Source organism: Lucilia cuprina, chromosome 6, assembly GCF_022045245.1.
Source record: "Lucilia cuprina isolate Lc7/37 chromosome 6, ASM2204524v1, whole genome shotgun sequence".
Taxonomy (NCBI): domain Eukaryota; kingdom Metazoa; phylum Arthropoda; class Insecta; order Diptera; family Calliphoridae; genus Lucilia; species Lucilia cuprina.
This window is the reverse complement of record NC_060954.1, coordinates 12027570-12052788: the sequence shown is the minus strand read 5'-3', so window position 1 is coordinate 12052788 and position 25219 is coordinate 12027570. Positions and strand designations below refer to the sequence as shown.

General features: G+C 32.0%; 2 protein-coding genes across 3 annotated transcripts in view; both read right to left on the bottom strand.

Moving 5' to 3' along the window:
- Positions 1–22247, bottom strand: part of LOC111681630 (kinesin-like protein unc-104) — a 56657-nt gene extending 34410 nt beyond the window's left edge. Inside the window, exon 1 of the mRNA XM_046953903.1 lies at positions 21530–22247. The gene's annotated coding sequence lies outside the window, so the exon portion shown is untranslated. The remainder of the gene's footprint in view (positions 1–21529) is intronic.
- Positions 22248–23442: 1195 nt separating this feature from the next.
- On the bottom strand, positions 23443–24589 carry LOC111688932 (superoxide dismutase [Mn], mitochondrial). Of its 2 annotated transcripts, XM_023451433.2 has the most exons (4): positions 24571–24589; positions 24421–24510; positions 23819–24282; positions 23443–23752 (listed from the first exon to the last, which is right to left on the bottom strand). In XM_023451433.2, exons 2-4 carry the CDS (start codon positions 24456–24458, stop codon positions 23607–23609), a joined length of 648 nt encoding a protein of 215 aa, XP_023307201.2. In that variant the 5' UTR covers positions 24459–24510; positions 24571–24589; the 3' UTR covers positions 23443–23606. The 2 variants fall into 2 exon arrangements, with proteins under 2 accessions (XP_023307201.2, XP_046811336.1); XM_046955380.1 differs by lacking the exon at positions 24571–24589 and having other exon boundaries at positions 24421–24562.
- Between the last annotated feature and the right edge of the window lie 630 nt (positions 24590–25219).

Here is a 25219-nt window from a genome sequence, read left to right as displayed (position 1 = left end):
CTGAACTAGAACTGAACTAGAACTGAACTAGAACTAGAACTGAACTAGAACTGAACTAGAGCTGAACTAGAACTGAACTAGAACTGAACTAGAACTGAACTAGAACTGTACTAGAACTGAGCTAGAACTGAACTAGAACTAAAATAGAACTGAACCAGAACTGAACTTGAACTGAACTAGAACTGAACTAGAACTAAACTAGAACTAAACTAGAACTGAAATAGAAATAAACTAAAACTGAACTAGAAATAAGTTGAAAACATTTACATTCTATACATATTTCCTTAATTTAAATACACAAAAACAAAGAAAACAAAACTGCATTTATAAAATTATTAATATAAATATTAATAAAGAATGAATGAAACTTTTAAATAAAGTCATTTTCCACTCATAACACAGCAGACCTTATTGACGTTTATGTACATATATATAGTAATCAAATGAATGTTTCGTCTCCCTCATGGTCTCACATTAGCATCAACGTTCTGGTAATTCATATTATTTTTTCACTCTCACAGCTTTCGCTACCATTGTAAAGAGTTTCATAAAAGTGTTGTACGCTGTCATAAAAATTCTAAATGAAATGAACATTGAAAATTTGAATTTTATTTACAACACCACAGGACAGCAGCAGCAGCTACGGAAAACAACATTACTCCCTCAAATTGCAGGGAATAATACGAAGGAATGTATAAGGAGACGAGGAAGAAAACCCCATTATAACATAACTATGTCGACAAACATCAAAACCATAGCGTTCAATCAGCTAAGTTGTCAGTCAAACATGCGAGCAACCAACTAACAAACCAAACATCGTTTCCATCAACCAACCTTCAGTATAGCCAACCATATGTATAGAGTAAAACTAAACCTCCATTTGCCATCAATGAAATATTTTCAGTTTTTTTTTCTTTTACTCCAACTCAGTGTTGTCATCGTTCCTTGTTGATTTTTGCTATTGAAATCTATGACTCATTTATAGTTTAATATTTCCTTGTGGTGGTTGCGGGGAAAGGGATACTAGAAAGTTGTTGTAAAAAAGTTCTTCTATATAGAAGGACTTTTAGTATTATGTGTTAATACTGTGTATGTGTGTGTTGGATGTTAACCAATTCTCTCACCTTTGTTGCCCTTAATATTGTTACACTTCTACGACGACTACTGCTACTGCCACTTCTGTCATGGATTCTACTTTTTAAAGTGTTAATGTTCCCTTTTCTTTCTGTTGTCCTTTTTATCAAGTGTTTTTTCCTGCACTTAGACAATTTTTTTGTTGTATATATATTCATACCTGTTCCATTGACAGGTAAAGAATATAGGCTTAAATGTTGCAGTGGTAAGTGTGTGTCTATTGATATGTAAATTCTAGAAGAAAAAATGAGTTCTCGTCTCTTTTTTTGTCATATCGCCTCAAGTTACATTTTTATGGCTATATAAATATATTTGAATATATGAATATAACGGGTTTTTCGAAAAGAGATCAAAAGTAAACTGAGATTTTATTTATAGAGAGCTAGAACTAGAACAGAATTAGAACAGAACTAGAACAGAATTAGAACAGAACTACAACTAGAACAGAACTAGAACAGAACTAGAACAGAACTAGAACAGAACTAGAACAGAACTAGAACAGAACTAGAACAGAACTACAACAGAACTAGAACAGAACTAGAACAGAACTAGAACAGAACTAGAACAGAACTAGAACTGAACTAGAACTGAACTAGAACTGAACTAGAACTGAACTAGAACTGAACTAAAACTGAACTAGAACTGAACTAGAACTGAACTAGAACTGAACTAGAACAGAACTAGAACAGAACTAGAACTGAACTAGAACTGAACTAGAACTGAAGTAGAACTGAACTAGAACTGAACTAGAACTGAACTAGAACTGAACTAAAACTGAACTAGAACTGAACTAGAACTGAATTAGAACTGAACTAGAACAGAACTAGAACTGAACTAGAACTGAACTAGAACTGAACTAGAACTGAACTAGAACTGAACTAGAACTGAACTAGAACTGAACTAGAACTGAACTAGAACTGAACTAGAACTGAACTAGAACTGAACTAGAACTGAACAGAACTAGAACTGAACTAGAACTGAACTAGAACTGAACTAAAACTGAACTAAAACTGAACTAAAACTGAACTAGAACTGAACTAGAACTGAACTAGAACAGAACTAGAACAGAACTAGAACAGAACTAGAACAGAACTAGAACAGAACTAGAACAGAACTAGAACAGAACTAGAACAGAACTAGAACAGAACTAGAACAGAACTAGAACAGAACTAGAACAGAACTAGAACAGAACTAGAACAGAACTAGAACAGAACTAGAACAGAACTAGAACAGAACTAGAACAGAACTAGAACAGAACTAGAACAGAACTAGAACAGAACTAGAACAGAACTAGAACAGAACTAGAACAGAACCAAAACAGAACTAAAACAGAACTAGAACAGAACTAGAACAGAACTAGAACAGAACTAGAACAGAACTAGAACAGAACTAGAACAGAACTAGAACAGAACTAGAACAGAACTAGAACAGAACTAGAACAGAACTAGAACAGAACTAGAACAGAACTAGAACAGAACTAGAACAGAACTAGAACAGAACTAGAACAGAACTAGAACAGAACTAGAACAGAACTACAACAGAACTACAACAGAACTACAACAGAACTAGAACTAGAACTAGAACAGAACTAGAACTAGAACAGAACTAGAACAGAACTAGAACTAGAACAGAACTAGAACAGAACTAGAACAGAACTAGAACAGAACTAGAACAGAACTAGAACAGAACTAGAACTAGAACAGAACTAGAACAGAACTAGAACAGAACTAAAACAGAACTAGAACAGAACTAGAACAGAACTAGAACAGAACTAAGAACAGAACTAGAACAGAACTAGAACAGAACTAGAACAGAACTAGAACAGAACTAGAACAGAACTAGAACAGAACTAGAACAGAACTAGAACAGAACTAGAACTAGAACAGAACTAGAACAGAACTAGAACAGAACTAGAACAGAACTAGAACAGAACTAGAACAGAACTAGAACAGAACTAGAACAGAACTAGAACAGAACTAGAACTAGAACAAAACTAGAACAGAACTAGAACAGAACTAGAACAGAACTAATACAGAACTAGAACAGAACTAGAACAGAACTAGAACAGAACTAGAACAGAACTAGAACAGTACTAGAACAGAACTAGAACAGAACTAGAACAGAACTAGAACAGAACTAGAACAGAACTAGAACAGAACTAGAACAGAACTAGAACAGAACTAGAACAGAACTAGAACAGAACTAGAACAGAACTAGAACAGAACTAGAACAGAACTAGAACAGAACTAGAACAGAACTAGAACAGAACTAGAACTAGAACAGAACTAGAACAGAACTAGAACAGAACTAGAACAGAACTAGAACTAGAACTAGAACAGAACTAGAACTAGAACTAGAACTAGAACAGAACTAGAACTAGAACAGAACTAGAACTAGAACAGAACTAGAACTAGAACAGAACTAGAACTAGAACAGAACTAGAACAGAACTAGAACAGAACTAGAACAGAACTAGAACAGAACTAGAACAGAACTAGAACAGAACTAGAACAGAACTAGAACAGAACTAGAACAGAAATAGAACAGAAATAGAACAGAACTAGAACAGAATTAGAACAGAACTAGAACAGAAATAGAACAGAACTAGAACAGAACCAGAACAGGACAGAACTAGAACAGAACTAGAACAGAACTAAAACAGAACTAGAACAGAACTAGAACAGAACTAGAACAGAACTAGAACTAGAACTAGAACAGAACTAGAACAGAACTAGAACAGAACTAGAACAGAACTAGAACAGAACTAGAACAGAACTAGAACAGAACTAGAACAGAACTAGAACAGAACTAGAACAGAAATAGAACAGAAATAGAACAGAAATAGAACAGAAATAGAACAGAAATAGAACAGAACTAGAACAGAACTAGAACAGAACTAGAACAGAACTAGAACAGAACTAGAACAGAACTAGAACAGAACTAGAACAGAACTAGAACAGAACTAGAACAGAACTAGAACAGAACTAGAACAGAACTAGAACAGAACTAGAACAGAACTAGAACAGAACTAGAACAGAACTAGAACAGAATTAGAACAGAACTAGAACAGAAATAGAACAGAAATAGAACAGAACTAGAACAGAACCAGAACCAGAACAGAACAGAACTAGAACAGAACTAGAACAGAACTAGAACAGAACTGGAACTGAATTAGAACTGAACTAGAACTGAACTAGAATATAACTAAAATATAACTAAAACTAGAACTAAATAAAAGTCATCTTTGTGACGAAATTCGTGCTGTATACTTCTTCCATTCGATAAGTTCAGTTTTAAAGCCGCCAGTCTAGAAATGAAAGCTATACTTAGGCCGGGTTTCTTACTTCTCAGTTAAACTAGGCTTAACTTGCTGTTAGATTAAACTCGGAACAAATTTAGGCGGACTTTTACCGATGATTGTGTTTTTCAGTTTTAGATATAAGTTCAGTTTACTTTGTTAGTATTGCCAACTTTTCACTCAAAAACATAAACAATGAACAGCTGTTTTTTGCAAACAATACTTTTGTAAAATGGAAAATTTTGGAAAAATGTAAATAAACATTTAAAACAATAATAAATAAAACAAAACAAATCAGAAAATTGCAATTTACTTAAAATATTAAATTTTTGTTCTTCTGAAAACATTGTTTTGTTGTTTTTGTTAATTATGTTTTCTCACTTATAACTTGAGTTTAATTGGCCAATTACACTCAGTTAAACTAAGATAATAAGTAACTTTACTGATAACTGAAAAACACGAAGCATCTATTAAACCCGGTTTAACCAAAGAATGAAGATTATCTCTATCAGTAAAACCCGCCCTTAGAGATCAATCGTATATTAGAATACCCTGTTCTATCACTCCACAAAATGCTGTTAATCCTTATACAATTTGCTACTACGTATTACAATTGACTACGGATGACTATGACGAAAACGAAACAACAACAATGATGATAATGACGTTGACGTTCATTGAAATTTATTTAAGCTTCATTTAGTTTCAATTTTGTGTCGCTGTTTATTTAGATAAATGGATTTTAACAAATTTACTTTAAATTTAAATGAAATTGCTATCAAATATCTAAAACAAATTTACTTTTCTTTTTTTCTAAAACTAGAAACTTGTAAAAATAATTTACTAGAATTGAGTTGATTATGACATTTATAATTTTGTTTTAAATGGTAGAATTACTCAAGGGTTTGTGCTTAGAGAAGGGACTTTAGATTTATCTGTGTATAAAAGGAATCAATTGAATTGGTACTGAATAGCAGTATTATATTTTTATAAGAATTTAATTTACAATTTAATTTGTTAAATTTTACAAAGTATTGAAATTAATTTCATCATTAAATATTTAAACTGCAAATGTATAACAAGTGCACTTAATTTCCCATTTTAATGAGCCTGTCTAGGTTCATTGGCAACACACTAATGTTACACACATGTTTTGTGGTTTTTATTGTAAATTATTTATTAAACTCGAAAAACTATGTACATATTGCAAAAAAGAATACTTCCTCCCACGCAACATAATGTTATAGAACACTTTTAAGTGTTCCTTTGTGGTTCCTGGTTTCGCATATATATTTTTCAAATTTATCCCCAAAATAGAGAAAACTATACAATTGGCAACAGAAGAAGTATTGAATGTTATTTATTTTTGGTTTAAAATAAGGATTATTGTTGTGGTTAAAGAGAAAATAATTTCTAAATAATTTTAAAGAAATTTATAGAAAAGATAAATGTTTGCATTTAATTTGTTCTAAATATTGAATACATATCGGATCAACTACTCGAATCACGAGACCATGCAATATCATCTACACAACGAAATGGTTCTTAAAACAAGAATGTGAAAGCAATTTGATAAAATCACTTAGTCATCCAACAACTAAAAGAACTCTAACTCCTCTTCAGGTGAAATTGGAATTTTTTGTTAAAGTAATTTATTTAATAGATTTTTTACAATTTAAAAGAATAGCTTCAGCAATATTACTCTTAAAGATGCTTTTGTGAACAATGCAAACAGAGCGAAAACTCTTTCAAATTCATAAAGAAAACCTATTGAAAAGAAATGTTTTGTATTAGAAATGTTAATCACAAATAAACAAAGGATTTCATAAATAAACAAAGGATCTCACAGAATCAACACAATTTTATAATCTAAAAGAGTTTAGTTTTACTTTATTATTTTTTATTTCTGTTCTAGTTCTGTTCTAATTCTGTTCTAGTTCTGTTCTAATTCTGTTCCGTTCCAGTTTTGTTCTAGTTCTGTTCTAGTTCTGTTCTAGTTCTGTTCTAGTTCTGTTCTAGTTCTGTTCTAGTTCTGTTCTAGTTCTGTTCTAGTTCTGTTCTAGTTCTGTTCTAGTTCTGTTCTAGTTCTGTTCTAGTTCTGTTCTAGTTCTGTTCTAGTTCTGTTCTAGTTCTGTTCTAGTTCTGTTCTAGTTCTGTTCTAGTTCTGTTCTAGTTCCGTTCTAGTTCTGTTCTGTTCTAGTTCTGTTTTAGTTCTGTTGTAGTTTTGTTTTAGTTTTGGTCGCATCTGCTTCAATATACTTATGTATGTCTATTTAGGTCTAGTGTTTTGATTTATTTTAGTGCTTTCGAAAAAAATATTATATACACCTGAATAAGAACTCAAATAAAATACATGTTACTTGCAGAGATTCTTAACAGGTGCGTTGTATGTAAAATGGAAATTTTATTTTAGTGGTCCTTATAATAAAGGAAGATTCCCTGTGTGGGATCCATTTAAATACCTCTTAAGTGGTAACTTTTTTGACAATTTCAGATGAACAATATTGAATTTCACAACATATGCAAATAATAAGTACTTTGTCTTCTATAATATGTCTGAATTATCCAATATATACCATATCTATATGTTTACATTTATTTTATAAATTCTATTTACCTCATTTATTTTATTTTAACTCGCAAGTAGTTTTCAAAGCATACAAGTTTTCTCTGTTTTCTTATTACTGCGAGTTGTAATATTTGTAATGATTTTCTGAGAATATATTTAGTTTATTACGCTCATATTTGGTGCCAAGAAGTCGTACAAAAAAATAATAATTCGTCTCCGCCCTATCAGTCAGTCATCCTTTGGCTAAAACCACAAAAACGAGGAGGAAATAAAATGGGATGTCATAAAGTTGCAGCAACGATATTGCTGGTGTTTGTTTGCCTTATTACCACCTAACAGTATCCAAGAACCAGTGAAGGTATCTAGATACAATATCGATATTTGTAACTAGCATAAGCCAACACTGACTAACTATACATTGCTCACAGCCAACTCGTTTGCTCATTATTGCAAAAGGCACGAGGATAATTTTTCTTTTTGCCATTCAAATCCTTATAATTATGAGATACTTTGCTTGCTGCTGTTGTTTCGTATTCATTTGTGTATGAATATCTAGATATATATTATCTATTTGTTTGTTTATTTGTCCCTCAGTCTGTCTGTCTATCTGTCTGTTTGTTGCTTGTTGTGTCAGTAGAAATAATGAAAAAGTTATGCCTCAGAGAAATGCATGCATATTTGCATTAAAGCTTTTGTTTTTCTCTATGCGAACCATATTACGACAACCCATATTTGTTATTTCTGTATAAATATATATTTTTCTTTTCCAATTTTTCCATTTTAACAATGTTTTTTTTTAAGTTTTTTTTTGCTGTAGTACACAACTTTGTAAACATTTTTTGCTGAAGTACTTTTTATGCTTTTGGGGGAATTCTTCTTTATTTGCCAGTTGTTTCATAGATTTCAGAGGTTTCTCTTTTATACGAATACTAGGGAAAATAATGATAGGTTAGTTTTAGATTATGATTTCTTTATTTATTTTTAAATTAAAATAATAAAACTTTTAATAGATTAAACAGAACTAGAACAGAACTAGAACAGAACTAGAATAGAACTAGAACAGAACTAGAACAGAACTAGAACAGAACTAGAACAGAACTAGAACAGAACTAGAACAGAGTTCTGTTCTAGTTTCTGTTCTAGTTCTGTTCTAGTTCTGTTCTAGTTCTGTTCTAGTTCTGTTCTAGTTCTGTTCTAGTTTCTGTTCTAGTTCTGTTCTCTAGTTCTGTTCTAGTTCTGTTCTAGTTGTTTCTAGTTCTGTTCTAGTTCTGTTCTAGTTCTGTTCTAGTCTGTTCTAGTTCTTTTTCTGGTTCTAGTTCTGTTCTAGTTCTGTTCTAGTTCTGTTCTAGTTCTGTTCTAGTTCTGTTCTAGTTCTGTTCTAGTTCTGTTCTAGTTCTGTTCTAGTTCTGTTCTAGTTCTGTTCTAGTTCTGTTCTAGTTCTGTTCTAGTTCTGTTCTAGTTCTGTTCTAGTTCTGTTCTAGTTCTGTTCTAGTTTTCTGTTCTAGTTCTGTTCTAGTTCTGTTCTAGTTCTGTTCTAGTTCTGTTCTAGTTCTGTTCTAGTTCTGTTTCTAGTTCTGTTCTAGTTCTGTTCTAGTTCTGTTCCTAGTTTCTGTTCTAGTTCTGTTCTAGTTCTGTTCTAGTTTTTCTTGTTTTCTAGTTCTGTTCTAGATTCTGTTCTAGTTCTGTTCTAGTTTCTGTTCTAGTTCTGTTCTAGTTCTGTTCTAGTTTCTGTTCTAGTTCTGTTCTAGTTCTGTTCTAGTTCTGTTCTAGTTCTGTTCTAGTTCTGTTCTAGTTCTGTTCTAGTTCTGTTCTAGTTCTGTTCTAGTTCTGTTCTAGTTTCTGTTCTAGTTCTGTTCTAGTTCTGTTCTAGTTCTGTTCTAGTTCTGTTCTAGTTCTGTTCTAGTTCTGTTCTAGTTCTGTTCTAGTTCTGTTCTAGTTCTGTTCTAGTTCTGTTCTAGTTCTTCTCTAGTTCTGTTCTAGTTCTGTTCTAGTTCTGTTCTAGTTCTGTTCTAGTTCTGTTCTAGTTCTGTTCTAGTTCTGTTCTAGTTCTGTTCTAGTTCTGTTCTAGTTCTGTTCTTGTTCTAGTTCTGTTCTAGTTCTGTTCTAGTTCTGTTCTAGTTCTGTTCTAGTTCTGTTCTAGTTCTGTTCTAGTTCTGTTCTAGTTCTGTTCTAGTTCTGTTCTAGTTCTGTTCTAGTTCTGTTCTAGTTCTGTTCTAGTTCTGTTCTAGTTTTGTTCTAGTTCTGTTCTAGTTCTGTTCTAGTTCTGTTCTAGTTCTGTTCTAGTTCTGTTCTAGTTCTGTTCTAGTTCTGTTCTAGTTCTGTTTCTAGTTCTGTTCTAGTTCTGTTCTAGTTCTGTTCTAGTTCTGTTCTAGTTCAGTTCTAGTTCAGTTCTAGTTCAGTTCTAGTTCTGTTCTAGTTCTGTTCTAGTTCTGTTCTAGTTCTGTTCTATAGTTCTGTTCTAGTTCTGTTTTCTAGTTCTGTTCTAGTTCTGTTCTAGTTCTGTTCTAGTTCTGTTCTAGTTCTGTTCTAGTTCTGTTCTAGTTCTGTTCTAGTTCTGTTCTAGTTCTGTTCTAGTTCTGTTCTAGTTCTGTTCTAGTTCTGTTCTAGTTCTGTTCTAGTTCTGTTCTAGTTCTGTTCTAGTTCTGTTCTAGTTCTGTTCTAGTTCTGTTCTAGTTCTGTTCTCTTTCTAGTTCTGTTCTAGTTCTGTTCTAGTTCTGTTCTAGTTCTGTTCTAGTTCTGTTCTAGTTCTGTTCTAGTTCTGTTCTAGTTCTGTTCTAGTTCTGTTCTAGTTCTGTTCTAGTTCTATTCTAGTTCTGTTCTAGTTCTGTTCTAGTTCTGTTTAATCTATTAAAAGTTTTATTATTTTAATTTAAAAATAAATAAAGAAATCATAATCTAAAACTAACCTATCATTATTTTCCCTAGTATTCGTATAAAAGAGAAACCTCTGAAATCTATGAAACAACTGGCAAATAAAGAAGAATTCCCCCAAAAGCATAAAAAGTACTTCAGCAAAAAATGTTTACAAAGTTGTGTACTACAGCAAAAAAAAACTTAAAAAAAAACATTGTTAAAATGGAAAAATTGGAAAAGAAAAATATATATTTATACAGAAATAACAAATATGGGTTGTCGTAATATGGTTCGCATAGAGAAAAACAAAAGCTTTAATGCAAATATGCATGCATTTCTCTGAGGCATAACTTTTTCATTATTTCTACTGACACAACAAGCAACAAACAGACAGATAGACAGACAGACTGAGGGACAAATAAACAAACAAATAGATAATATATATCTAGATATTCATACACACAAATGAATACGAAACAACAGCAGCAAGCAAAGTATCTCATAATTATAAGGATTTGAATGGCAAAAAGAAAAATTATCCTCGTGCCTTTTGCAATAATGAGCAAACGAGTTGGCTGTGAGCAATGTATAGTTAGTCAGTGTTGGCTTATGCTAGTTACAAATATCGATATTGTATCTAGATACCTTCACTGGTTCTTGGATACTGTTAGGTGGTAATAAGGCAAACAAACACCAGCAATATCGTTGCTGCAACTTTATGACATCCCATTTTATTTCCTCCTCGTTTTTGTGGTTTTAGCCAAAGGATGACTGACTGATAGGGCGGAGACGAATTATTATTTTTTTGTACGACTTCTTGGCACCAAATATGAGCGTAATAAACTAAATATATTCTCAGAAAATCATTACAAATATTACAACTCGCAGTAATAAGAAAACAGAGAAAACTTGTATGCTTTGAAAACTACTTGCGAGTTAAAATAAAATAAATGAGGTAAATAGAATTTATAAAATAAATGTAAACATATAGATATGGTATATAATTGGATAATTCAGACATATATAGAAGAGAAGACAAAGTACTTATTATTTGCATATGTTGTGAAATTCAATATTGTTCATCTGAAATTGTCAAAAAAGTTACCACTTAAGAGGTATTTAAATGGATCCCACACAGGGAATCTTCCTTTATTATAAGGACCACTAAAATAAAATTTCCATTTTACATACAACGCACCTGTTAAGAATCTCTGCAAGTAACATGTATTTTATTTGAGTTCTTATTCAGGTGTATATAATATTTTTTTTCGAAAGCACTAAAATAAATCAAAACTAGACCTAAATAGACATACATAAGTATATTGAAGCAGATGCGACCAAAACTAAAACAAAACTACAACAGAACTAAAACAGAACTAGAACAGAACAGAACTAGAACGGAACTAGAACAGAACTAGAACAGAACTAGAACAGAACTAGAACAGAACTAGAACAGAACTAGAACAGAACTAGAACAGAACTAGAACAGAACTAGAACAGAACTAGAACAGAACTAGAACAGAACTAGAACAGAACTAGAACAGAACTAGAACAGAACTAGAACAGAACTAGAACAGAACTAGAACAGAACTAGAACAGAACTAGAACAGAACTAGAACAGAACTAGAACAGAACTAGAACAGAACTAGAACAGAACTAGAACAGAACTAGAACAGAACTAGAACAGAACTAGAACAGAACTAGAACAGAACTAGAACAGAACTAGAACAGAACTAGAACAGGACTAGAACAGGACTAGAACAGAACTAGAACAGAACTAGAACAGAACTAGAACAGAACTAGAACAGAACTAGAACAGAACTAGAACAGAACTAGAACAGAACTAGAACAGAACTAGAACAGAACTAGAACAGAACTAGAACAGAACTATAACAGAACTAGAACAGAACTAGAACAGAACTAGAACAGAACTAGAACAGAACTAGAACAGAACTAGAACAGAACTAGAACAGAACTAGAACAGAACTAGAACAGAACTAGAACAGAACTAGAACAGAACTAGAACAGAACTAGAACAGAACTAAGAACAGAACTAGAACAGAACTAGAACAGAACTAGAACAGAACTAGAACAGAACTAGAACAGAACTAGAACAGAACTAGAACAGAACTAGAACAGAACTAGAACAGAACTAGAACAGAACTAGAACAGAACTAGAACAGAACTAGAACAGAACTAGAGCAGAACTAGAACAGAACTAGAACAGAACTAGAACAGAACTAGAACAGAACAGAACTAGAACAGAACTAGAACAGAACTAGAACAGAACTAGAACAGAACTAGAACAGAACTAGAACAGAACTACAACAGAACTAGAACAGAACTAGAACAGAACTAGAACAGAACTAGAACAGAACTAGAACAGAACTAGAACAGAACTAGAACAGAACTAGAACAGAACTAGAACAGAACTAGAACAGAACTAGAACAGAACTAGAACAGAACTAGAACAGAACTACAACAGAACTAAAACAGAACTAGAACAGAACTAGAACTGAACCAGAATAGAACTAAAACAGAACTAGAACAGAACTAGAACAGAACTAGAACTAGAACAGAACTAGAACAGAACTAGAACAGAACTAGAACAGAACTAGAACAGAACTAGAATAGAACTAGAATAGAACTAGAACAGAACTAGAACAGAACTAGAATAGAACTAGAATAGAACTAGAACAGAACTAGAACAGAACTAGAACAGAACTAGAACAGAACTAGAACAGAACTAGAACAGAACTAGAACAGAACTAGAACAGAACTAGAACAGAACTAGAACAGAACTAGAACAGAACTAGAACAGAACTAGAACAGAACTAGAACAGAACTAGAACAGAACTAGAACACAACTAGAACACAACTAGAACAGAACTAGAACAGAACTAGAACAGAACTAGAACAGAACTAGAACAGAACTAGAACAGAACTAGAATAGAACTAGAACAGAACTAGAACAGAACTAGAACAGAACTAGAACAGAACTAGAACAGAACTAGAACACAACTAGAACACAACTAGAACAGAACTAGAACAGAACTAGAACTGAACTAGAACTAAAACTAACTTGAAGTGAAGTTAACTGAACTAAACTTTGGGTATTAAATCCTTTTTCAAAAAATCTCCTTAATGCTTCCTTCCATTATTCTTAATACATATATTTTAATTTATTTTTATATTTCATTTTTGTTTTAAACTAGACCCTCATACTTATTACAATAATAATAGTTTCTTTTTTTTTTATTTATAATTCTTGGCTCAAATGTTTATATAAATGGCAGGCACAGAATTTCCTATTTGGCAGAAGAAACAAAGCATACACATCAAACAAACACTAATATAACAAAAGCATGATTCATCATACATATACCTACCCATTCCCCATGTTTATATTTTTCCCTAGGTCCCTACAAAAACTATTTTCCTTATTCCCTTCACATTTCGCTACTGTATGGATTTTGCCATTTCATTGAAGTCTACAACAATCTCCTTCTTTCCTTTTATTTTATAGTCAATCTTTCGTTCTTTGTCCCTCGTTGGCTCTCCAACAAATAGGAATCTCTTTCTCTCTATATTCATTTGACGGCATAAAAATCAAATAAAACGCTACTCTTACCAGGGGTAGCAAATTATATATAAAACAACAATTAATAACAACAAAAAAGTTAACGTGTAAGCTTTTTAAAGAGGGTTTTCCTACCAGTATTGACTGTTCCAACTGAACAAGAGGGAGCAGCGTAGGTTTTTTTATGTTCTTGTTTCAAATGTTGTGGTAGTTGACGGAGACAAGTGGCTCACATGGTATACACTGTATTTAGTGGATGCCGTGTAGGCAAAGCGCCAGTCATCCGTTTTATTACATTAGTTGCTGCTATTGTTGTTGGTGTTTTTAATTCGTAATTCAATATAGGAGTCCACTCTACATATAACATATGAGTTGCATATGGTTTTGTTTTGTTTTTATTTACTTTCTTGCCACATTCTGCAAATATTTTATTACAAGTTTCAGGTTCGATTTTTTTTGTTTTGTTTTCATCGAAACATTAGAGGGAAGCAAAGATTTGATTAGTTTTTTTCCGAATATGCTTTAAGTGATAGACATATTAAATCACTTGGAAAAACTATAAATAGATGTTACTAGCATAGGAAAATTAAAGAATTTAACTGAACTAAGAATATAAATATTAAAGTAATTTTGAACAATAAACGACAACGAAAAACAAGGAAGAAGTAGCTGAAGAACTTACTTGGAGGTAGAAATCCTTGTTGAGATTCTGCTAGGGTGTCTCTTAATGAAGATGATATACTAGATGTAAATTTTGAACCATTTCAAGTGAACTGAACTAGAACTGAACTAGAACTGAACTAGAACTGAACTAGAACTGAACTAGAACTGAACTAGAACTGAACTAGAACTGAACTAGAACTGAACTAGAACTGAACTAGAACTGAACTAGAACTGAACTAGAACTGAACTAGAACTGAACTAGAACTGAACTAGAACTGAACTAGAACTGAACTAGAAACTGAACTAGAACTGAACTAGAACTGAACTAGACACTGAACTAGAACTGAACTAGAACTGAACTAGAACTGAACTAGAATGAACTAGAACTGAACTAGAACTGAACTAGAACTGAACTAGAACTGAACTAGAACTGAACTAGAACTGAACTAGAACTGAACTAGAACTGAACTAGAACTGAACTAGAACTGAACTAGAACTGAACTAGAACTGAACTAGAACTGAACTGAACTGAACTAGAACTTAACTAGAACTAAACTAGAACTGAACTAGAACTGAACTAGAACTGAACTAGAACTGAACTAGAACTGAAACTAGAACTGAACTAGAACTGAACTAGAACTGAACTAGAACTGAACTAGAACTGAACTAGAACTGAACTAGAACTGAACTAGAACTGAACTAGAACTGAACTAGAACTGAACTAGAACTGAACTAGAACTGAACTAGAACTGAACTAGAACTGAACAAGAACTGAACTAGAAACTGAACTAGAACTGAACTAGAACTGAACTAGAACTGAACTAGAACTGAAACTAGAACTGAACTAGAACTGAACTAGAACTGAACTAGAACTGAAACTAGAACTGAACTAGAACTGAACTAGAACTGAACTAGAACTGAACTAGAACTGAACTAGAACTGAACTAGAACTGAACTAGAACTGAACTAGAACTGAACTAGAACTGAACTAGAACTGAACTAGAACTGAACTAGAACTGAACTAGAACTGAAACTAGAACTGAACTAGAACTGAACTAGAACTGAACTAGAACTGAACTAGAACTGAACTAGAACTGAACTAGAACTGAACTAGAACTGAACTAGAACTGAACTAAAAACTGAACTAGACTGAACTAGAACTGAACTAGAACTGAACTTGAACTGAACTAGAACTGAAACTAGAACTGTACTAGAACTGAACTAGAACTGAACTAGAACTGAACTAGAACTGAACTAGAACTGAACTAGAAACTGAACTAGAACTGAACAAGAACTGAACTAGAACTGAACTAGAACTGAACTAGAAATGAACTAGAACTGGACTAGAACTGAACTAGAACTGAACTAGAACTGAACTAGAACTGAACTAGAACTGAACTAGAACTGAACTAGAACTGAACTAGAACTGAACTAGAACTGAACTAGAACTGTACTAGAAACTGAACTAGAACTGAACTAGAACTAAACTAGAACTGAACTAGAACTGAACTAGAACTGAACTAGAACTGAACTAGAACTGAACTAGAACTGAACTAGAACTGAACTAGAACTGAACTAGAACACAAATCTGAACTGAACTGAACTAGAACTGAACTAGAACTGAACTAGAACTGAACTAGAACTGAACTAGAACTAAACTATAACTGAACTATAACTGAACTAGAACTGAACTAGAACTGAACTAGAACTGAACTAGAACTGAACTAGAACTGAACTAGAACTGAACTAGAACTGAACTAGAACTGAACTAGAACTGAACTAGAACTGAACTAGAACTGAACTAGAACTGAACTAGAACTGAACTAGAACTGAACTAGAACTGAACTAGAACTGAACTAGAACTGAACTAGAACTGAACTAGAACTGAACTAGAACTGAACTAGAACTGAACTAGAACTAAACTAGAACAGAACTAGAACTAAACTTAAACAAGAACTGAACTGGAAATAAAACAGAACCGAACTAGAACTGAACTGGAAATAAAGCAGAACCGAACTACAAATGTACTATTATTAAACTAGAACTAAAAAGAATTAAATAATTTAATAATTTTCTAATTTAAAATCTTAATTTATTTTACAGTTTTGCGTTAATTTTACTTCACATTGCCTCGTTAAAGCTTTTGCAAAATTTATTTAAAAACTTTCTGTAAAGTTCTTTTTTGCAACTCTTAAAAATATGTTTCCATAGGGAACCAGTTTTCAAAAAAAAAATATCCTTTAAAGTTTACTTGACGAAGGATATTGTAGGGATAAAATGTAGAATTTTTTTCATATTTCTTTTAGTTCAGACTCGTGCATGTACATAAATACAGATTGCTTTTCAGGTATGGGAAATTGATGTTTTGAAAAATAATATTATTTTTTAAGTTATGATTGGTTTTAAAATTTAAATATTGAAACTAATCACTTCAAAACTTTAATTTTAATTTATTATTTTGACCAAAAATATGTAAAATCCTTAGAATGTTAAGTCAAAAAATAGCGAAAGTATTATCAATTTGTCCATCTCTGGAACTCATTATTTGCCTTAGTAGTTGTGCTCAGTGCTCATTCACATTCGTAATGTAATAAAATGACGTTGGAGTCTCTTGTCTTTTGGGGGTTTTCTTTGGTAGTTATTGTTATTTCGATTCCTTTGCGAAAAAAGAGAGAACGAGAGTAGTCGTCGCTTCTTCCATTCGTACTGTTTTATACTATTTATTCTTTTCGTGTTGTTATTGTTGGATATTTTTGTATATTTTATTCTGCATGAATGGTTGTTATCGTTGTCGTCGTCGTTGTCGGATACCGAATCAATTTTTCTTTATATGTACATGTTTTTGCCAGTTACAGTTATATACAACTAAAACTTGTAGTTTATGTCGTTGTTGTTTTTATTGTTGCTTTAAATTGCATGATGACTCATTCGCATACAACACGCACTTTTATAATGTGGCACGAGTAGAAATAAATATAAAAAAGTTTCATATAGACGCACACTCTTTAATTTACACACTGACTGCCACTTGCAGTGGTAACTTGTGTGTGGAATAGAAAGGGGAGGCTGATAATTTGTGGGGCTTTTTCAATTTGCTTCTCAATTGACATTTGAAAGCAAAGGGAGCATTATTCATTCCCATTCAAGAGTTTTTAAAATTCAAGTAAATTAATTTAAAATGGAGATTTTCACAGAAATATAACTGAACTATAATTGAAAGAAAGCTTAACTAAAACTGAAATCAACTAGAAGAGTACAAAAACAGAACTAGAACAGAACTATAACAGAACTATAACAGAACTAAAACAGAACTATAACAGAACTAGAACAGAACTATAACAGAACTAGAACTGGAACAGAACTAGAACAGAACTAGAAGAGAACTAGAATAGAACTAGAACAGAACTTGAACTAGAACAGAACTTGAACTAGAACAGAACTTGAACTAGAACAGAACTAGAACAGAAATAGAACAGAACTAGAACAGAACTAGAACAGAACTAGAACAGAACTAGAACAGAAATAGAACAGAACTAGAACAGAACTAGAACAGAACTAGAACAAAACTAGAACAGAACTAGAACAGAACTAGAACAGAACTAGAACAGAACTAGAACAGATCTAGAACAGAACTAGAACAGAACTAGAACAGAACTAGAACAGAACTAGAACAGAACTAGAACAGAACAAGAACATAAGCTGCAAATCAGTGGAGTTTGATTTATATTAATTTCAGAATGTTTCAATTTGTCCTTCTTATACCGTAATCGAAATAAACAAGTCCCTTTTATATAGTAAATTTATACCCACGCAATACATCATGTTTGAGTTATATTACCCTTACTGCAACATAATTCCTTTTGTTTGAATTGTAATAGAGTATATCGTAAGCAACTATTTCTTACAGTGTATACATTGTTATGAACCAATAAATTTATTTTGGTGTTCTGATTAAAGAGGAGAACAACATTAAATAGTTTTTTTTTTGTATATTGTTCCCCCATGTTTTTGCTTATTTTCCTTAAAATCTCTAATTTTGCAAGTGACTGTGTATGAGAGAGCTGGGACCCTGCAGTTTGTAGTTAATCCTTGAATTCGTTACACAATATGTTTACAAATGGGGAAATAACTTTGGAATACATTACCTCGGTTATACATAGTAACTATTCTAAAGTAAAGTTTAGAATAAACATTTGGTTAAAAAGAAGAACCATTGTCCCCCTATGAAAATACTGGGCAAACGTGGAATGTGTGGGTGCATACAAGTTTTTCTTCTATACATATTTGTACAAGTTTACGATTTCAGTTTGTTTGTGTATGCGAAAAACATATGCACACACACTTACGCAAACAATATTTAAGGATTATTTTCATTATATTTGTTTTATTTGAATTTATTGCTTATACGAGATGATTTCATTACGATTCTCATTCGTATGAAATCTTAAAATAAAGTTTAATCTTATTTATCATTGAACACAACTACAAATACATGCAAAAATATAAATCTTGTACAAAATGTTGTAATTAAACATATTAATGTTTGAAAGGATGTGGCGGAAATAGAGAGTATGTGTGTGTATGTCTGGGAAACATTCATATCGTATAGCAAAAATTTTACATGCAAAATTTTTCTTAAGAACTATAACAGAACTAAAACTAGAGCAGAACTAGAACTGTAACAGAACTACAGCAGAACTAGAACATAACTAGAACATAACTAGAACAGAACTAGAGCAGAACTAGAACAAAACTAGAACATAACTAGAACATAACTAGAACATAACTAGAACATAACTAGAAATAACTAGAACATAACTAGAACAGAGCTAGAGCAGAACTAGAACAGAACTAGAACAGAACAGAACAGAACTAGAACAGAACAGAACAGAACTAGAACAGAACTAGAACAGAACTAGAACAGAACTAGAACAGAACTAGAACAGAACTAGAACAGAACTAAAACAGAACTAGAACAGAACTAGAACAGAACTAGAACATAACTAGAACAGAACTAGAACAGAACTAGAACAGAACTAGAACAGAACTAGAACAGAACTAGAACAGAACTAGAACAGAACTAGAACAGAACTAGAACAGAACTAGAACAGAACTAGAACAGAACTAGAACAGAACTAGTACAGAACTAGAACAGAACTAGAACAGAACTAGAACAGAACAGAACTAGAACAAAACTAGAACAGAACTAGAACAGAACTAGAACAGAACTAGAACAGAACTAGAACAGAACTAGAACAGAACTAGAACTAGAACAGAACTAGAACAGAACTAGAACAGAACTAGAACAGAACTAGAACAGAACTAGAACAGAACTAGAACAGAACTAGAACAGAACTAGAACAGAACTAAAACAGAACTAAAACAGAACTAGAACAGAACTAGAACAGAACTAGAACAGAACTAGAACAGAACTAGAACAGAACTAGAACAGAACTAGAACAGAACTAGAACAGAACTAGAACAGAACTAGAACAGAACTAGAACAGAACTAGAACAGAACTAGAACAGAACTAGAAACAGAACTAGAACAGAACTAGAACAGAACTAGAACAGAACTAGAACAGAACTAGAACAGAACTAGAACAGAACTAGAACAGAACTAGAACAGAACTAGAACAGAACTAGAACAGAACTAGAACAGAACTAGAACAAACTAGAACAGAACTAGAACAGAACTAGAACAGAACTAGAACAGAACTTGAACAGAACTAGAACAGAACTAGAACAGAACTAGAACAGAACTAGAACAGAACTAGAACAGAACTAGAACAGAACTAGAACAGAACTAGAACAGAACTAGAACAGAACTAGAACAGAACTAGAACAGAACTAGAACAGAACTAGAAAAGAACTAGAACAGAACTAGAACAGAATTAGATTCTCATTCGTATGAAATCTTAAAATAAAGTTTAATCTTATTTATCATTGAACACAACTACAAATACATGCAAAAATATAAATCTTGTACAAAATGTTGTAATTAAACATATTAATGTTTGAAAGGATGTGGCGGAAATAGAGAGTATGTGTGTGTATGTCTGGGAAACATTCATATCGTATAGCAAAAATTTTGCATGTAAAATTTTTGCTATACACATCTAATTCTGTTCTAGTTCTGTTCTAGTTCTGTTCTTAAGAACTATAACAGAACTAAAACTAGAGCAGAACTAGAACTGTAACAGAACTAGAACAGAACTAGAACAAAACTAGAATAGAACTAGAACAGAACTAGAACAGAACTAGAACAGAACTGGAACAGCACTAAAACAAAACGGCAAAACCAGAGCAAGATATAAAAACGGACGTTTGAAAACAAACAAACCTAAACAGAATAAGAAAACGCATTTCAGCTTAATGAAGGAAACTATAGTCTGTATATAGATAATACCTAATCTCTATATGGATTATCCTAATGTCGTTATTTAAGTCAAGACTACATAGTCGAGATCTATAGTTTTATATGAATAGATATGTTATAGGCCTTATTTATACGTGACTTTCTCTATTTAGACGAGTTTCTATATTGACGAAATCTATATATATCGAAGACATAGACAAGGTAATGATCTGTATATAGATGATACTTTCGTATCTTTGGAAATGAAACTATACTATAGTCTACACTACAGTCAATATAGTGTGTACAGAGACTAGATTGATATGACAGTCTTTTTATAGCACTACTCTATAGACGAGACTTCAATAGGTGTATGTACATGTGTGGATAGTTTCTATATAAAAGAGAAAGTTATATCTCTAAAATTGTCGACAATTCAAGACAAAACTATATTTTCAAAATGGATTGGACTACAGAGTATATATAGACAACACATTAGACTCTTTATATACTAGAGTATAATCTCAGTATATAGTCGACAATACTATATATATAATTGAATGGTTAAAAAATATTAAGTTTAACAAGATTATTTAATTTCAAGTTCAATGATACAAAAATGGCAAAACAAAACTGCAAACAACAAAAATCAAAAATTTAGTTTATATATATAAACATCATTATGAGGTTTAGCAAATGACGAAGTTTGTTGTTTGTAAAAAAAAGTAAATTACAATAAATTAAAAGAAAAAATAAAATGAAAAATGTGAAAAATAAACACTTGATAGTAAAATCATTATACTTTGGTAAAAACTATTTGGAATATGTTTAGAATATAAAAAACAAATTCCATTTAGAAGAGAAATATGTAGTCCTTTAGAAATGAAAAGACAGACAACACAACCACTGGTAGGGAGTTAGGTATTACATTGAATAACAAGAGAAAACACAAACCACTTGCAGTGGAATGTGGATTACATCTGTTGGCCTAAAGGAAAATTGATTTTTCAACAATGAATAGGAAAAAAAATTTTCACTTTTAATAATTCTACATTTTATTTTAACAAAAACTTACCTTTAAGCAGGAAATTGATATAGTTTAATAAGTTTAACTTATTGTTAAACTTTAGCTGCAAAAATCCTTTGATTTATTAACAAATTTGTTAAAGAAACAAACTGTTTTTCTTGTTAAATATTTGCAACACTTTCAAAAGACAATTGTATGAGGTTTTTTCTTAAATTTCTTTGAAGCTTCACTTTTTTTCTTTAAAAACACTTTCTTTTGTTTCCTCTGTTATTTTAACTATTGATTTATTGGCTTTTTTCTATGGGGTTTTTTTCTTGTTAATTCGTTTTGGAATAAAAAATTACTTAATTCGTTTGATTTTTAATTTTTATTCGTTTAAGAACCGTGTATGTTGTGACCGTAAACCGTTTTCACAGACGAGCAACGTAGTTCTGCCAACGCATTTTCTAATTGGAATTCGTATCCTTTCGTTTTGATTTCAGCTTCTTTCTTTCTTGTGGAATTTAAAAAGGAAAAAAATTCATGAAAACTCATACAATTTGCGCATTTTCTTTATTTGTAACCATGACTTCCATTACGTACACTTTTTTTCCTCTTAACCAAAGAGGATTTGTTTGTAACAAATTCGTTTGTTGGTTAGTGTTTTAAAATTTCCATTATAATCCACATTTTCTTTTGTGAATGTGCGCAAGTCCTTGTTAATGGGAATTAGAAAATATTTGTTATTCCTTTTTGGAAATTTTCCCCCGTTTTGTGTGAAAATGGCTGGAAGAAAAACTAAGCAAACGAATCAGTGGGGCCGAACAGCTGTTGTTTGTTATTTTTGTTTTGTTTTGATTTTGTTTTTGTTATTCTTTTTACTTATTTTCTCATTATTGCCAAAAGAGAGAGAAAGAAAATGTTGCCAGATGGAGTATGATGTGTTTTGATAGCAAATGTACAGAGATGCCAATAGAAAGAAAGACATTTAAAAAATTTTTAATTATGCAATTCTATTGTTCGTTAAAGTTAACAGAATTAGCAAACAAATATTAAGTAATTAGCTAAGTATCTATCAAACTAACTAACTAACGAACTAACTAACTAACTAACTAACTAACTAACTAACTAACTTACTAACTAATTAACTAACTACGTAACTAGCTAAGTATCTAACTAACTAACTAACTTACTAACTAACTAACTAACTAAGTAAGTAAGTAACTAGCTAAGTATATAACTAACTAACTAACTAACTCACTACCTAACTAACTAAGTTACTAACTCACTACCTAACTAACTAAGTAACTAACTACTAACTAACTTACGTACTTAGACAAACTATACCTCTCTACATAACCAAGACTTGCAGATCAGATTTAAATCTATATATAGACGATCTTATAATTTGTTGTATATAGATGATTATATAATCTCACTATAGACAAGACTAAAGTCTCTATATTAACAACATTGACAAGGCTATATCACTTTCATTTAAAGTTCTATAGTTGAATCGAAAAGTCGACTTTTTGCATTTTATGAAAAGTCGACTTTTCGACTTTTTGCATTTTATGAAAAGTCGACTTTTCGACTTTTTGCATTTTATGAAAAGTGAGTTTTTTCGACTTCTTTCTAATTTTGACTTTTTCCGACTTTTCGACTTTTTACGACTATTTTGGACTTTTTCCGAATTTTTCGACTTTTTCCGAATTTTTCTGACTTTTTTCGACTTTTTTCGACTCTTTCCGACTTTTTTCGACTTTTTCGACTCTTTTTCGACTTTAATTTACAAAGTCGACTTTTCGACTTTATTCATAGAAAACTCCCATCTGCAATTTAACTGTTTTCGCTAATCGCTATTATATTATTCAAGAAACGCTAAATTAACAGCACTTTTAAAAAGATAAAAACAGTTAGAAAAGAACTCTTCAAACGGGCGCGTAAAAAAGTGCAGTGCAAAGGAAAAGAATCATTAAAAATCGACGCGTATTTACTTTTATTTTAAATCTTTTACAAAGATCTAGTGATTAAATACCTAATTGTTTAAATAATATATTAATTAGCATTAAGATGTTGTTATAAAGTGTGTTTTGGATTGTTGCTTTGTTTAAGAACACGAAAACAACGCCTGCGCTGTTAAAGTTTATTTGCGGGCATCAGCAAAACGTTTAGAGATATCATTCCAATTGGCAATATCCCAAACGGCTTCGACGTAAGAAGGACGCAAATTTTTGTATTGCAAGTAATAGGCATGTTCCCAAACATCAATGCCAAAGAGGGGAATTAAACCTGAAACAGAAGACAAAGTTTAATTAACCAGAAACGGGGGTAAGTGTTTGCTGTTTTTGTTAGTACCAGTGCTAGCCTCCAAGGGATCTTGGTTGGGCATGGCCACAATTTGCAACTTTTGGGTTTTCTTATTGTAACCCAACCAACCCCAGCCGGAACCCTGAACAGCTACTGTCAAGGCAGTCATTTCTTTTTTGAATTGATCAAAACCCTTAAATTGTTCCTCAATGGCTTTCTTCAAGTCAGCTGAAGGTTGGGTTTTTTCGGGTGTAAGATTTTGCCAGAAAATTGAGTGATTAATATGGCCACCACCATTGAAACGCAAAGCAGGAGCTAAGCTAATAATTTTGGTGACATCATTTTTGCTCTTAGCTTCAGCCAATTGTTCTTCGGCAGCATTCAAATTATTGACATAGGTCTGGTGATGTTTGGTGTGATGCAATTCCATAATCTCACGGCAGACAATGGGCTCTAAGGCAGCATAGTCATAGGGCAATGAGGGTAAGGTATGTTTACCGCGTACGGCAGTTCTAGAAATTTCAGGGAATATTTTTTTTTAATACATGTTGCTTTAGGGCTGCTTTATATAATTTATGTAATCACATCATATTTAGTATATTTATTGTTGCACTGAAATTAAATTGAAACCATTTGTTTCATGTACTTACTTGGCTACATTGCTGACATTACGGCTGAGAGCAAACATTTTGATGCTGTTTAGTTAATACCGTTAATCTTCAACAATTTCTTGCAAAAATCTAAAATCAATTAAATCGTTAAACGCAATTGATTGCAAATCTTCTTTCGTTCTCACTTACCTTTTCGGTGCTAAATGCAAAAAAAAATCGTTTGTGCCGGAGCTCAAAAGAAAATGTCAAAATAAAAACAAAAACAATTGATAGTAAAGGGCGTTTTTACACACAAATCGTTGCCATATTTTGTTGATATTTGCTGTTAACAGTAAGCAAACTTCAAAATAAGCTTTATTTGTTAAATAAAATGAGCGTGTTTTTACACAGAAATTTAATTTATTAATCTTTACAAAAATAAGAATTTAGTCTTTATACTACCAAGATTTAATCTTCATATATACGAAACTTTGGAAAATTGGACTTTAAAAGGTTCTTAATTTAGATTTTTGTGGGATTTTTAGAGAAAAAGCTGGAAAGGTTTTGTTAGAAAAAGTGGGTTTATAGTAAAAAAATGCACTTTAAATAAAATATGGATTTGAAGGTGAAAAGAAAAATTTTGTGTTTTTATATCCCAATTCTCTTCTTTTACTAATTTAAAATCTTTAGGTAAATAGGGTGTATATTAGTCAGTAGACCAGTTTGTAGTCTATTCTACTTTTTAGTTTCGCAGTCTAGTTTATAGTCTATTCTATAGCTCAGGCTAAGTCTAGTCTATAAGTCTAGTCTAAGCCTAGTCTATAGCTCATGCTAAGTCTAGTCTATATTATAGTCTATA

Bases quoted from the DNA above. Each gene is read 5' to 3' on its own strand.
- LOC111688932 (XM_023451433.2), bottom strand. From the start codon at position 24,458: ATGTTTGCTCTCAGCCGTAATGTCAGCAATGTAGCCAA. The intron at 24,283-24,420 runs GTAAGTACATGA...TGAAATTTCTAG, and splicing joins AATGTCAGCAATGTAGCCAA to AACTGCCGTACGCGGTAAAC. The intron at 23,753-23,818 runs GTACTAACAAAA...CTTCTGTTTCAG, and splicing joins TCCCTTGGAGGCTAGCACTG to GTTTAATTCCCCTCTTTGGC.